The 15,241-nt window shown below is 39.6% G+C and overlaps 1 protein-coding gene across 4 annotated transcripts in view; it reads left to right on the top strand.

Annotated features, from left to right (window-relative positions):
* Positions 1 to 11,594, top strand: part of LOC107583012 (splicing factor, arginine/serine-rich 19-like) — a 16,517-nt gene extending 4,923 nt beyond the window's left edge. For 2 of the 4 annotated variants that reach the window (XM_016269071.1, XM_016269072.1), the window contains exons 5-10: positions 4,990 to 5,090; positions 5,178 to 8,870; positions 8,974 to 9,056; positions 9,628 to 9,936; positions 10,266 to 10,394; positions 10,499 to 11,594. In XM_016269071.1, coding sequence (XP_016124557.1) covers positions 4,990 to 5,090; positions 5,178 to 8,870; positions 8,974 to 9,056; positions 9,628 to 9,936; positions 10,266 to 10,394; positions 10,499 to 10,657 — 4,474 coding nt within the window. In that variant the 3' untranslated portion in view covers positions 10,658 to 11,594. The remainder of the gene's footprint in view (positions 1 to 4,989; positions 5,091 to 5,177; positions 8,871 to 8,973; positions 9,057 to 9,627; positions 9,937 to 10,265; positions 10,395 to 10,498) is intronic. The other 2 variants (XM_016269074.1, XM_016269073.1) reach the window with 2 other exon arrangements.
* The last annotated feature ends 3,647 nt before the right edge of the window (positions 11,595 to 15,241 follow it).

The raw sequence follows: 15,241 nt of genomic DNA, 5'->3' as shown, positions 1-15,241 counted from the left end.
ATCCGAATACTAATTCATAGATACTAAACATGGTAGGATTATACATATATGTAAGCTGACAGGAGTGAGTGTTTCGATCATAGAACAGTATACAATCTCAAAGACAAAATACACGATGACAATAATATACACAATGACCTGAAGGATACACTGTTCATTCAAAGAAAGGTTTTCCTATGAATTAATTAGTAGAAAAGTCCATTCCTACTGTGCCTTGGGGATTTTCCTTATGAAAAGAAACATTCCATGAGGTCGTAAAAGTATCTGGTGTCAGGGTTGCCATGGTTTGGTGTCATTTGCAGACATCCTGGCATCCAGTTTATTGGGTGAGGGGACTGTGGCGATTTGTTAATCTAATGAAGAACTGATTTGTTAAATCAAATGAAAAATTGTGTGTTTGATTGGTCCAGACGCTACACTGTGATTGGCTACAATGATCATCTGCTCAACAGCGCTCAAATGTTAGCGGGAAATGGGCGTTTTTAAAAATTTCAGTACCGAATGGTATCATGGTCAGTACGTTTGACAACACTAATACAGAATGTGTCAACGCAGCTTTAAAACAGGAAACAGCTTGTTAAAACAGGAAAATAATGTCAGTAATGCAGGAGGACTATAGTAAACATTAAATTTTTCCGTTAAAGTCAGTTAATTTTTGATTCAGTGATGTTATCGTCCAGCTCAGTTCAGCTCTCTTCCAATAGTGTCTTTGCAATCAAGCTGACAATATTGCCAGAAATGAATGAATTCCAGGCTGCAACACAAGTCAGATTTATAATTTATTCCTGTGGTTTCAAAGCTGAATTTTTTGCATCATTACTCCAGTCACATGATCCTTCAGAAATCATTCTAATATTCTGAAAAAAATATTTAGTATTATGTTGAAAACAGCTGACTAGAATTTTTTCAGGTTTCTTTGATGAAGAGAAAGTTCAGAAGAACAGCATTTATCTGAAATAGAAATCTTTGTAACATTATAAATTAGTGTTCGAAGAGAGTGATCCTCTTTTCAGTCATCTTTTTAAAAAAAAATTTTTTTTTAAGTGTTGAAAATTAGCAGTCTTTCATGTTAAATTTAATCTTCATATTACAACAATAAAAAACATTTTATTTATAAAAAGCAACAACACTAATATGAACAATAAGCAAAATAAATGTAGAATGTCTAATGTTTTCAAATGGAGAAAATAAATGACAGGAGTCATATCAACTTCATTTTAAACTACAGATTTAGTAGGTTTATAAGCTGTTTAATAGCTACAGAGTCAAGAATAATTCACTGGATAATGTTAATTCACTGAATAATATTCTCTAGAATATAACAAACAAAACATCGTATTTTATTGCGTTTCTCAACTGGAATGTTATATCAGAATTATTAATAATGTTTTTGTCCTTCTAGATTAGGAAATGCCTGCTGACAGCGCGGTTTATCTATGCAGTTACACAGAACTATACTCAAACTGCGATCGCTCGCGGAGATAATAAATAATTAATTTCCATAGAGTTTTATTTATTTAGATGTTTATTAGCGAAATAATGGTTATATAGTAAATGTTAATACAATTTAGGATGTTTTAAACAAGTGAATCTTGTTAAAAGTTACATGCGGTGGCCGTGCTGGGGCATTTCCTGAGCATCAACCCGGTGAGTGAACAGCAATATGAAAGCGGCTTCACAAGACTAATGATGAGCAAATATACAACAGAGAGGGAATTAAATTCAGCGCTTTTATTTCCAACATGCGCTCATTCATGGCTGCATATTATTTAATTCAGGCAGTTATGTCTTTATTGGGACAGGACTTGATGGATTATTTTACATGACTCCGCGAGTTGGTCTCTCTTTCTTAGAGCCAAGCTGCATAAACTACATATCAGGCATTTATGTAATGCATCTAATTTGTGCATAAATGGCTGTTATGTGAAATAAAGTTTACTAACTACAGAAAATCAAGTACCTGCACCATGCCGTTGTTGTTGTCTCGTCTCCCCTCAGACGCACTGCAATGTTGATCCTGCGCGCAATTCTCAAAACACCCAGAAGATGGCGGTGTTTATCTGTGAATCCGATATTACAAAACCGATATCCGATTATGGTAAAATGCTTAAATATCAGGGAAAATATCGGTGAATCGATATATCGGTTGTTCTCTAGTTTGAATGTCTTAATCTTCACTTTTGTCCAATTTTAAAGCATCCTTGCTAAATAAAAGTATTAATTTCAATAATTTCTTCCCCCCCCTCCTAAAAAATGATACTGTCTCCAAGCTTTTGAATGGAATAGTTAGTCCAGGTGATATGTGAAAATAATGTTCACTTTTTCATAAAAGCATGAAACTTGGTACACTTGTACAATTTGCGGCCCTAAACATTTTCAGAAATGGAGCCATTGCAAAAACACCTTGTGGTTGCCATGGCGACCTTTTTACTTTCCGCCATAACCAAATTATGTATTTTGTGTCATAGCTCCTGAACCAAACATGATAACACAGAAAAGGTGATGTCTACCCCTATGTTTTGATGGTCAATGATTACAATACCATATTCAATAACATAAACTGTTCAGGTGAAAAGTTAATGGTGAAATCGGCAATGTGAGAAGGAAATAACAGTATCTGAGTATCATAGCATTTACAAAAGTCCATAATATGGCTATTTTTATTTATTTTTTGATAATTAACTTACTTTATTCAATAATACATTAAAAGATTGTTTTCAAGAATACTATCATATATTTCAGAGATATAAATAAAAATAATCTCAGGTAAGTGTATTTTTCCTTACCTCTCAGGCAGAGTCAGGTAGATGGTAGTATGTTTCCAATACGTTCTTGTTCTCTTTCAACAACGCTCTAACATCACATTCAGATGGCAACGCAATCAGGTGAACAGTTAATTCAGTGACTTTGAGAAAAATTACAATGAAATCTCAGAAGATGCAGAATGAAATTTCAAACACATTTCATGTAAACTTAACATTTTTTACAATCACTTTCTGGGGCCAGAGTTGTCTATTATGTTGTCCACAAGGGGGAAGCCAGTGTCCTGAACTCTGGCGGGTACACGCAGGTGAACCGCTAATATTTTATGTAATGGGTGGAATAATATTTATGTGTAGGGTGTGATGCGGGTCGGACAGTGACAAGCACAGGCGGGTTGTGGGTCCAATAACCAAGACTATTTCGACTCAGTCCAGTACACGCTGAGCAATGTAGCTAATCTGCCACTGATTGACAGCTGTAGTGATTATATTAAAGGGAGCGATCTTTGCTTGCTTTCTGTATTTAATCTATTCACAATTCGAATAAAAGTTTTAATAAATGAGTTTTGCCTACCTCATGTACTGTAGGAGATGTAATTGAGGTGCGGTTCGGGTCCCAGTTTTTATGTCAAATGGGTCGGGTATGGGATTAAATTTGTGTTGCTGTCAGATAACGTGTCGGGTGTTCTGTTAATTACTGCAATTGTGGGCAGATCATTTCACCAGCCAGGAAAGGTGAACAAAAATGCCTCGCTGTGATGTTACCATGAGGCATCGCTTACTTACAGATCTCAGGCTTCTGGAGGGTAAAATGGTCGCCATGGCAACCACAAGGTGTTTTTGCGATGGCTCCATTTCTGAAAATGTTCAGGGCCCTAATCTGTACAATTGTATCAAGTTTCATGCTTTTATGAAAAAGTGAACATGTCACCTCAAATTTTGCACATATCACCTGGACTAAGTGTATAATGTTACAAAAGCTGTTTATTTCAGATAAATGCTTATCTTTGGATCTTTCTATTCATTAAAGAATCCTAAAAAAAATTACTCTACTGTTGTAAATATTGATAACAATAAATGTTTCTTGAAGAGCAAATCAGCGTATTAGAATGATTTCTGAAGGATCACGTGACACTGAAGACTGCAGTAATGATGCTGAAAATTTAGCTTTGGACACAGGAATAAATTACATCTTAAAATATATTGAAATAGAAAGCAGTTATTTTAAATAGTAAAAGTATTTCTAAATCTTACTGTTCAAAAACTTTTGACTGGTAGTGTGGGCTGATTACATTTAGTCATTTAGCAGACACTTTTATCCAAAGCGACTTACAAATGATTATTCTTATAGATTGAAACAAATGTGCTTCAGCCAGGATAAAGAGTATGAAAAGTGCTCTGAGTTGCTGCAGAAAACAAAAAAAATTGAGCAACAACAAAGTCATGTTTCTGGAGACGGGCTTATTGAAAATGCAAACTGATTGTCTGCCAGCAGGAGGCGCTTTGAGAGTGGTAGAACTAGCGGTTTCTCCAGTAACGGCTGTAATCAAAGCAGCACAGCTCATAACTGTTACTTTATCAGATCAAATTAAAATGCCATCAAAACTTTTCTGAAGACAGTCGGTTCCCTTCAAAGACACATTCATATAAAACACCCGCGACACCCGTGTTTTGATTTGGAAACGTGCAGTGCAGTTTATTCAACAAAGTCAAACGCCACAAATAAATCAATGCATGGGAAACACTGATAATGTACTGTATATCGAAATATCGGAAATGTGTTTAAAAATCATATCACCGTTATTTAAAAAAATTATATTGTGATACATATTGATATTGAATTATTGTCCAGCCCTACATCAAATCAATCAAAATTCAGTCAAAACCCTTTGCCATTTCATTGGTGCATATTTTGTATGGGAGAATAATCAGATAATTTTTTCTTCTGTATTGAAGTGTTATTTGTTCTGAATAAGTTATAATTTTAATATTTATAAATATGTATTTTGCTTTGGCACTTTAACATTAACACTAAAAAATGTTAATATAATTTTGCATCATTTTTTATTTTTGTCTCAGGGACAGTGAAAATGTCAACAGTGCAAGTAAAATTCCAACTTACTGGCTAAACAGTGTCAGCTGGAAAATAGGTTTATTGTTGAGGCCTGATTTGTGTTAAACAGTGTTACTGAAAAACTATAAACTCATATTTATTCTTCTTCTTTAGTGACTTTGATGTGGAGCTAACAGCAGAAGTGAAAGTAGAGAATGGCGCATGTCTTGCTTTGTTGACATCTGTTACCCCAAATCTTGGTTACCAGAAGCCAGGTAGGTTCAAGTCCATAGCTTGTCTAAGATAATGTAAATAGTACTGTGTGATCAAACTAATACCTCTTTTTTCATTGTCTTACTTAGGGTCCTTCTTAAATGTAAATTTTCACTTCCCACCGTCTTTAAGGAAAAAGAGAGTCTCTATAGACAGTTTTTTGCCTTCAGGCTCTTTTTCTGGATGTTACTCAAGTGTAATTCAAGCCTCGGGACAGATGCAACCGGCCTCTTCGCTCAAAAACTCTGATGGCGTCATAGAGATGGCCAAAAGCCCTCTCCCCTCATCACCTTCCAACTCACCATCATCTCCTTCCTCTGCTCCCTCTTCCCCCTCCTCCTCCCCCTCATCGTCATCTCCTGGTGGAATGGGTACAAACTACCGTGAGGATGAGGACAGAGGCCATGCTGGGGGCAGCAGGGGCAGCAAAGGAACTGGAGACTTTGTGTCATCCACTTCATCATCTTTGGTGCCATCATCGATGCCTGTGCCACCTTCTTCTAATCCCTCACTCCATCCATCTTCCTCAATCACACATCCATGTAATGATGGACAGAGGGAGAGTTTAGAGAATGACATATACGACCCCTTTCACCCAACAGAAGGAGAGGGGGAGAGAGATCAGGCATCCACTGAGGACGAGGAGGAAGAGGTTGATAAATATGATCCGTTTGAGCCAACAGGTTCTCCAGCCTCTGAAACAGAGGAGGAAAAAAGATGTATGGATGAGGAGAATGAAGGAGGAAGCAGCATTAATAGCGAAGGGAATGTTGCGAAAGCTGATAGAGCATTGGAAATGGGGACACCTGCTGGCACAGAGGGGGGTCCTCCAGATTCAACAGAAATTGATGCTCCATCTTCGATGTTCAATAATGTACCTTTAGAACTAAACAGCAAGCGATCCATCAAAGATAGAATAAGGGAACAGGGAAAAAATCAAAGAGAACGGGGAACAGACTCTGAGCACTCTGAGATAGAAGAAGGAGAGATAGTGGGCGCCAATGAAAGAGGAAGGGAACGAGTGATTGAGAGAAGGAGGGAGGTGTTGCTTCCATCTTCAAGCAGTCCCTCTTATCTTCAAGCCGGTGTCCCCAAACCTGAGAGGATCTTACGGGTGTTAGATGGTGATGGGTTTGTATCTGTCCGTGCTGATGAAGAATGGGAGAGGGAACCCGTGGCTTCTGTGGGTATCGGAGATTTAAGACGAAAACTGACAAGTAGGAGGAAAGAGAGGTTCAGATCATGCCCTTCTTCTGCATCTATATCGCCGCCACCTGTTCCTGTTTTGCCTTTGCCCTCTCCTTCCTTTCCCAATTCTCCACCTCTATCCACTGGTAAAGGAAAGAGTCATAAATCCTCCAAGAGTTCAAAGGACAGGGATAGACGCAAGCGGAAAGAGGGAAGAGGAGATAAAGAAAAGAGGAAAAAGAGGAAAGAAGAAAAGGAGTCAGGTGAAGGTAAAAGAGAAAGCAAAGAGAGGGACTGTGAAAAAAGGAGTGTAAATGAGAACAAAGACAAAGATAGGGATAGAGGGAGAAGTAGCCAAAGTGATAGTCACAAGAGGAAAAAGAGACGCAGGAGCACTCCAGAACATTCCTCCCGCTCCCACTCCCAGAACGCCTCACGACACACACACAGTCACAGATCCTGGTCCAGCCACTCTGAGGATCGCCACAAAGATAGAGACCAAGATAAAGAGAGGGAGAGAGAGCAAGAAAGGAACCATGAAAGAGACAGGGATAGGGACCGGTGGCGAGATGACAGGGATAGAGAGCGAGACAGAGACTCCAGAAGAAGAGATGAACAAAGGAGAGATAGGGATGAAGATATCAGGAAGTCAAGCAGCCGAGAGAGAGGCAGCACAAAAAGGAGCAGAGGAAGCAGTGATGGGAGAGACAGAGAGAAAGAGATGGTTGGAGAAAGAGATCGAGACAGGGACAGGAGAAGAGATGTTAGACCTGTGGTACCCCCGTCCATTCAGGATCTCAATGGCTCTGATCTTTTTGCGATTAAACGTACCATCACCGTTACCACCACTACAACAACCACCACAGTACCAGGTTCACCACCCCATAGCCAACGGTGCTCCCGCAGCCCATCCCAGAGCTCAGACAAACATCGTAAGAGGAAGAAGAAACGAAGGAGACGATCAGATGATAAGGAAAGAAAGGATGAGGAGCACAGGAGCAGGTCCAGCCCCACCTCCCTCACACCTCCTCGTTATCATGGATATGAATCAGACCGTCTCTCGGATCGTCCTGAGATAGACATGCTCTCCTTAGATGGAGAAGCACTGGACTCAGACTACCCTTCACTAGAGGACTCACCACTACTTCCTCCTCCTCCTGAGCCCCCTCTACCCAGTCCTAAAATTAAATCCGGAGCACCCAAAACTAGCCGACATCATCTGAAGAAGAAATCCAGATCTAGCAAGACAGTTGGTCAGTCTGAATCCACCTCCTCCTCTTCTTCTCATAGACCAAAAGCCAAAAGTCAAAACCTTCTGTCATCTCTCTCACCACCTCTTTCTGCATCCTCAGGCAACACCACCTCCCTTCAGCCCACAGCGTCCTCATCCACTACTAAACGAGGACGGAAAACCGGTAAGGAAAAAATAGGGAAGAAGGATGCCGGGCGTTCTGGCAGGTCCAAGAAGCTCAGTGGTGGTACCAGAAAGGGTAAGCTCCAATCTAAAGTCTCTGTTCTAGTGCGTGAAGGTGTTAGTAGCACAACTGGGAACTCTGGGAAGCTGGGCCTTGACCTTCTTGGACCTGGTGGTGTTGTAAGTGGAGCTTCAGGGCCCTCAGTTGTTGGTGGGTCTATTGCTGTGGTTTTCCGCCGAGACAATGAGAGCCGATCACCATTTCTTAAGCCCTGCTCAGAGACACTGGCCCTTCCAGGGAGAGGCAAAGACCCAAGCAAAACTAGGAAACAACACAACATACTCGGGCCTCTATCATCAACAAATCCGAGTGGACTAAAGTCGAAGAAGGCCAAGCCAAGCTCTGCTACGTCCACATCTTCATCTGCGTCTTCCCCTACTTCCTCACTGGCAGCGAAACGTAGAAGGAGGCCTGGAAAGAAGCCCAGAGAGAAAGGGATAAATGTGGATGGAAGTGATTCTAAAGGTGTTAATAGTAATTGTAGCACAGTTGGTGGTGGTTGGCCGGGAGTAGCAACAGAAATGCAGCCTTTGGTTGGGGTTGGATCCAAGCCATCCAGTCCTCCTTCAGCTCTTCCTGGTCCCACTCCATCCTCCTCTTCATCATCCTCCACTTCCTCGTCAGCAAGTATTCTTCCTCCATCCTCTTCACCACCACACACATCCCCGTTGTCTTTGCCTCCATCTCGAGATACTAGAGAGTCGTCCCCAGACTCTCAAACTGTTGATAGTAGCTGCAAGACACCAGAGCCTTCATTTCTCTCAGAGGAGGGCCCTGGTCAGTCCAAAGCCTTGTCTCTCACACCCTCAAAGTCCCCTACCAGCCCTCCCGGCCTGCTGTCATCGCAGATCAGGGGTGATACCATATCTCAGTCCACTTCCAGTAATAAACCTCTCCCATCAGATGATCAGAAGGGCTCACCACCATGCTCTACTTCAACAGCTTTGGTGGCGGCCTCCATCTCTCATTCCAGTGCTCCTCTGGCAAATGACCCTTCTTTATCCTCCTCTTCTTCAGTATCATCATCTTCAATTAACAAGCTACCACCACCTCCGCCGCCACCATTACCCTGGAGCCTACAAACCGGAGTGGACTGCACTGCTGGAGGTGTTTTAGCATGTGAGTGTTTAATACATTACATTTTAAGTAATTCCCTTTTGACATGCATTTTAAATTTATAGTGGGATTAGAAGTCATGTTCTGCTGTTAAATATCTTTTCAGTGACAGCTCTGCTCTTCAAAATGGAGGAGGCTAATATAGCCAGCAGAGCCAAAGCACAAGAGTTCATCCAGGCCACAAGTCAGGTAAAACCTGTGATATTATTAAGAGGTGGTCACATTACACTTTTCACTCGATTGACTTACATTCATATGAATGCAAATTCAGGAGGCCTGGAAATGGAAGCTCATATGAAGTAGTTTCCAAAGTTCAATTTCTGTGAATTCTGATCCTGAAATTCATATGTGTTGATGTGGCCAATAGTAGATCGATACATCCCACCATGACCTCGTAGCTCAATTAAAACGCAAAAGCAAAGTTTAAAACTGCAGGATTGCAGTGTTACATAAAAGTGGAATAATTGTGCATTTTAAAAAATGAGTGACGTCATATCTCATCCGTTTCAGTGTCTGAATTTTTTTTGCATGATTTAAAGTCTAGTGTGACTGCCTGTTTATTATTATTTTATATAATGTTGTTTTTCCTTATAAATGCACTGTAATTCCAGAATAATTATGTATCCTGTTTTAAAGCAGCTCTACCAAAGGCCTAAAGTCTAGCTGATTGACATTTTCAATTGCTATTGGTTGGGAAGTAAACTGATTACTAACATAAGTGTAATAAAATTGTAAGATTCTCCCCTTTCATTTTACACAGATTCTCTCTCAGGCCAATCAGAACCAGTCACAGTCACACCCTCCTTTATCATCCTCATCTGTCTCATCACAAGTTCCTCCACCTCCATCACATGCTCCCCCCCCAGGACCCACTCCTGCGCAGTTTATTCTCCACAGCTCTGTCCCATTGGTTGGCTGCACCAAAACTCCTCCTTCACACTTGCACCCTGGACTCTCAATGGGTGGAGGCTGTGCTCAAACTCCACCGCCTCCATTGCCAGTGGGAATGACTGGGCCAACAGGGGGCAGTGAAATGGGCTGGGATAACGAAAGTAAAGACCCTGACAAGGTATCAGCACTTCATTTAACATTGTTCTCTCTCTTTGTTTCAGCCCACAGGTCTTGTAGAATTGTCAGAATTCCTTTCGATCTATACATTTCTATATTTCTGTAATTAGGTCTGCAAAAAGGAAAAAGCGGTATGGCTTAGTGCAGAAGTAAATCGATTGAACAATTTAAGGTGCATAGAATTTGAATCACTTTAAAATCCATTTGCAATGGGAATGCAAAGATGATGGTTTTTAATTCTAAGTTCAGTTCTATTGGCAGCAGGATTTTGGGGGGGGGTTGCAACCCTATCTATAACAAACTAAATCTAAATCAATTACTTTTGTTTAGTATCTGAAGAAGCTCCACACCCAGGAGAGGGCAGTAGAGGAAGTCAAATTGGCCATCAAGCCATACTACCAGCGTAAAGACATCAACAAAGACGAATACAAGGATATCTTAAGGAAAGCTGTGCACAAGGTAAATAAATATAACTTCAAGATAGCCTTGATTTGCAGCACACAACACAGTGCTACTAATAACTATTTAGACAGATCATGACTAAATCTGTCTTTACCTCACAGATTTGTCACAGCCGAACAGGTGAGATAAACCCAGTTAAAGTGAGTAACCTGGTCAAGCTTTATGTCCAGAGGTACAAGTATTTCAGAAAGCATGGCCGCAAGATGGACGAGGAGGAAAAAGAGGACAGAGAGTCTGCCTCAATGCATTCCTCAACATGATTGGACAAAGACTGTTTATTTCTCTCCATCTGGTCAACCAAGTTTGCAAAATCTCCTCCCCTGCACGTGTTTGGGCCCACCATGGCTATTGAGTGACAGTCCTTTGTTATATTGCTCTGTTCCCCCTATGTGTTGACATCATGTAAACTTAAGTACTCCACCCTCCTTCCTGTCTCTCTTGTCTTGATATAATTATGTATGAATATAGAAATGCAGTATGATATAAGGTATACTGAAGCCATTCTTAAGTATACACTCGAGAGGGAGAGATAAAGATGGCACACACTTTCTTACACATTATGTTCAACATGTATATACTTTTAAGTACACTACATGGGTGTCCTTTCTTCCTCTCTCCCTTTCAGAGAAGGGTGCACTGCACATTTTAAATAGTCAGCTAGATTACACATTTATTACTATTGAGGTTTTGAGTGTGAAAGAAAGAATGAAAGAACAGAGATTTAGCGTTCCCCGTCAGATTTTCTTTAAAACTAGGATTGCAAGTGCAACCTGATTCTTCTCACTTTGTCAGAGAGCATTCATTTGTAGAGGTGCTACTCAGACACGTGACACTCTTTCAAATTTTGAGATGCCTATGGAATGGAGGATATTTATCGGTTCCATCTCATAGGACAGTGAATGTACATGGGACAGACTTATGTTTGATGACGTTTATTTTGTTTTTCATTTTTTTTACTTCAATTATAAACAGCCGAAATTATCTGACAAAATGTCATCACCTAGCTTTAGAATTAGTTTTACCCCATCTAAGCTTCACATAATATAATTGAGTTGGCGGAAGACAGTCAACAGAAGAGGTACTACAGTGTGTGTATATGAATGGTTGAGATAAATGCATGCGTTTTGGATTTTATTTGTACTGAAGAAAACTGTAGTAATTTTGAAGGTCACATGAGAGATAAACTTTCAAATTTGCCCTTCCAAATGAAGACGTCTGACTCTTTTCTTAATCAAACCATCAGTTTTCAGCTTAAAGCTCTATGAGCATAAAAGCAGGAGTTCAACATAATTTCATCATTATTTCTCCCAATTTTAGGTGTACATAAGATTTGTTATCTAAAAGCTTGCCTTATTATTGCCCTTGATTACTGAGAGTTATAAACTAAAACCTTATATAGTACAGATGTTACAGTTTCCCACATTACGATTATAACAAGATGTTGTTATGCAGTAGATGGTGACTTCACATAAATGCAAACGAACAGACAAATGTGCATTTTTAAAACAAATCAAATTTGCAATGTAACTACCTCAGGTATAATACTGTTAGAAAAGAAAAAAAACAGCTAAAGTCCTGACAAGAAATTATCAGTGCATTTTCAGTTTAACCATACATTTTAATTTAACCATAAAACATAATGCAATGTGTAATTCAAAATACGGGAAAAAACCTTTATAAAAACTTAAAAAAATTCCTTCATATTCACACCAATGCTATGGGCCATATTTTTTCTTAGAGTACAATATTTCAAGTGTAGCTAGTGAGACAGTTCTTCATACTAGAGAGATTAGGGAGACTAAACATCAGTGACAGTCAATTGTTAGAAATTTAAAAATATGTATAGCTTGAGGGTGAAAGCTTCCTTGAAATCAGCTGAGGACAAAACAAGGACTGTCTAAAGGTAGTATTGAAACGTTCAATACTTCAACTGTTGATACAGATTTTACTAAACTTATCATGAAAGATAATGTACCATTCATTTAAAATGGCAGTTTACATAAAAATAAAACCTGTTGGATACATTAATCTGTTACCATTAATGTCTTATTTTGACTGCATGAAATCATAAAGGTCTTACTGGGATTAAAGTACACCAATTTAGCACTGATTTGAAGAGGTGAGTGCTGTTGTAAGGAAGGATGGTCTGTTCATTTGTAGATAACAGGTACGTTTTAATCCTAAAAATAATGTATTGTTTTGAATGAATGACTGAATGAGGGATTTATACTCCAGTGTGCAGCATCCACAGTACAATGGTGCCAGTGCGCTCACCACACACCAGCTACAGGTGAAGAGGAGAGAGAGCGATTGAGACAATTCAGTGGATGGGGATTATTAGGAGTCCATGACTGACAAGGGCCAGTGGAGGGAATTTGGCCAGGACACCGGTGATACACCCTTACTCTTTATAAGAAGTGCCATGATTTTTTTAGTGACCACAGAAAGAGGATCCCAAGGAAGGTGTTTTTTTTAAACAGTATATTGTCTTCAGCACTACACTGGGGCATTAGGACCCACACAGACCACAGGGTGAGCACCCCCTGTTGGCCTCACCAACACCTCTCCCAGCAGCAACCTAGTTTCCCCAGGAGGTCTCCCATCCAGGTACTGACCAGGTTCAGCCCAGCTTAGCTTCAGTGGGCAACCATAGATATGTAGCCATATCTATGTTAAACATTAATGCAATTAAAGTCTGTTAAATATTATACAACATAATATTTCATTGCCTAATGTAATATTAAAATCCAGTTTTGAGAGTAGTGTAAATGTGGTACTTAGTGACTAATTCACCTTTTCCTTTGATTCTCTAAAGAGTTGCATATAGCCTACATGGTAGCAATAAAGTGGACAAAGATTTCCTAAAGGACATTGCAGCTGATGTCCACCATCATGATGACCTGATGATGGATTTAAACTGACCTGTACACCGTATTAATCATTAAGTGAAACAAGTACTATACAGTCATCTGAGCTAGTCACCACTATGGGCAGAGACCTCATCAGTGCAAAAGAAACCCCTGCACTTATAATGAAATTAGTCCTTTTTCAGATCTTCCCATGGTGTATACCTTTGTTGCATTATGTCCTTCATTATATGGTGGAGGAAGCAAAATGTTTATTGCAAAGTGTGAACATTCATACCTCTTCATCACGTGTTGAATTAGTGCATTTCATTTGGACGTACCAATTATACTGATTTCATATTAGATTTTAAAATTAATCTGGTCATTCCTGTTATTCAGAACATGTTTATATTCCCATCATATGGGTTTATATATTGGACAAAAATGCTTAACTCAACTTTAAAGATTTAAAGCATATTAATTTTTTAAATCACAACATATTACAGGTATTTATAAAATGATCAGGTATTACAGGTATTTATAAAGTGTTCATTAAGTCTTATGAAATATCCTGACGATATTACATATGTAATATATGTAATATATATATATGTAATACATATGTAATATCCAGCCGAGTCTGCTTACAGACAGGAGGTAAAAGAGCTGGCAGTCTGGTGCAGTCACAACAACCTGAAGCTCAACACGCTCAAAACAGTGGAGATGATCGTGTACTTCAGGAGGAACCCCCATGCACTCCCCCCACTCACCATCATGGATAGCACTGTAACGACAGTGGAGTAATTCAGGTTCCTGGGTACCACCATCTCTCAGGACCTGAAGTGGGACACTCACATAGACTCTATTGTTAAAAAGGCCCAGCAGAGGCTGTACTTCCTTCGCCAGCTGAGGAAATTCAACCTGCCACAGGAGCTGCTGAAACAGTTCTACTCAGCCGTCATCGAGTCTGTTCTGTGTTTATCAATAACTGTCTGGTTTGGTTCAGCTACCAAATCAGACATCAAGAGACTACAGCGGACAGTCAGGACTGCTGAGAGGATTAGCGGTGCCACCCTGCCCAACCTCCAAGATCTTTACATCTCCAGAGTGAGGAAAAAGGCTAAGAAAATCACCTTGGACCCCTCACAACGAGCCCACTCTCTCTTCCAAATGTTGCCTTCTGGTCCGTGCTACAGAGCACCGACCACCAGTACAGCCAGGCACAAGAACAGCTTTCTCCTGCAGACTATCTTCAGCCTGAACAATTAAAACTTCCATAACTAGCCTATACCTTGTCCATCATAACTGGCATACGTATATTTATACATAGAATTCAAAATGTGTACATTTGTAAACTACACACTTGTAAATAACATATCTGTAAATTCATTTAAGCAATTCATTCTACGTCTGTAATATAGTGCATTATTTAATTTTCAGTTTTTATTAGTTTATATATTCCATCTGTACTGTGTTATTCCTACGTATGTCTTCATTGTCATGTATGTTTGCACTATGTCTTTGTACATTCTTCTGCACTGGAAGCGCCTGTCGCCAGGTCAAATTCCTTGTGTGTGTAAACATACTTGGTAATAAAGCTCTTTCTGACTTCTGTTTTTTTTTTTGTCTTTATTTCTGTAGCTACTTTTAATTTCTTTCTAAATTCTATTCTTCTTTCTAGAGACAGAGAGAGTACCCTATCCTATACATATTTGGGAAAAATTTATAAATATTTGAATCTTACAGATGAGAGCTTAAGAACCATCCAATGATTTACTTCCTGGAGCTCAAACTAACTTCAGTCAAGCCAGCATAACTGGCCACGCCGAAATGGCATTTTAAGGTCAACAGTACTTTAAAAAGACACGCCTGTAGGGACGTGAAAAGTGGAAACCTTTTCTGATAACCAGAAGTATCCGTTTTTTTAACAGCCTACACAACGAAATAATATAGCGGGAGTAAGTATTAATCATCACAGCAAACGGTAAACTTACCCAT

The sequence above is a fragment of the Sinocyclocheilus grahami genome, unplaced genomic scaffold, assembly GCF_001515645.1.
Source record: "Sinocyclocheilus grahami isolate Dianchi unplaced genomic scaffold, SAMN03320097.WGS_v1.1 scaffold49.1, whole genome shotgun sequence".
NCBI classification, from domain to species: Eukaryota; Metazoa; Chordata; class Actinopteri; order Cypriniformes; family Cyprinidae; genus Sinocyclocheilus; species Sinocyclocheilus grahami.
Note: the sequence above shows the minus strand (reverse complement) of the source record. Positions and strands in the feature narration are given on the sequence as shown.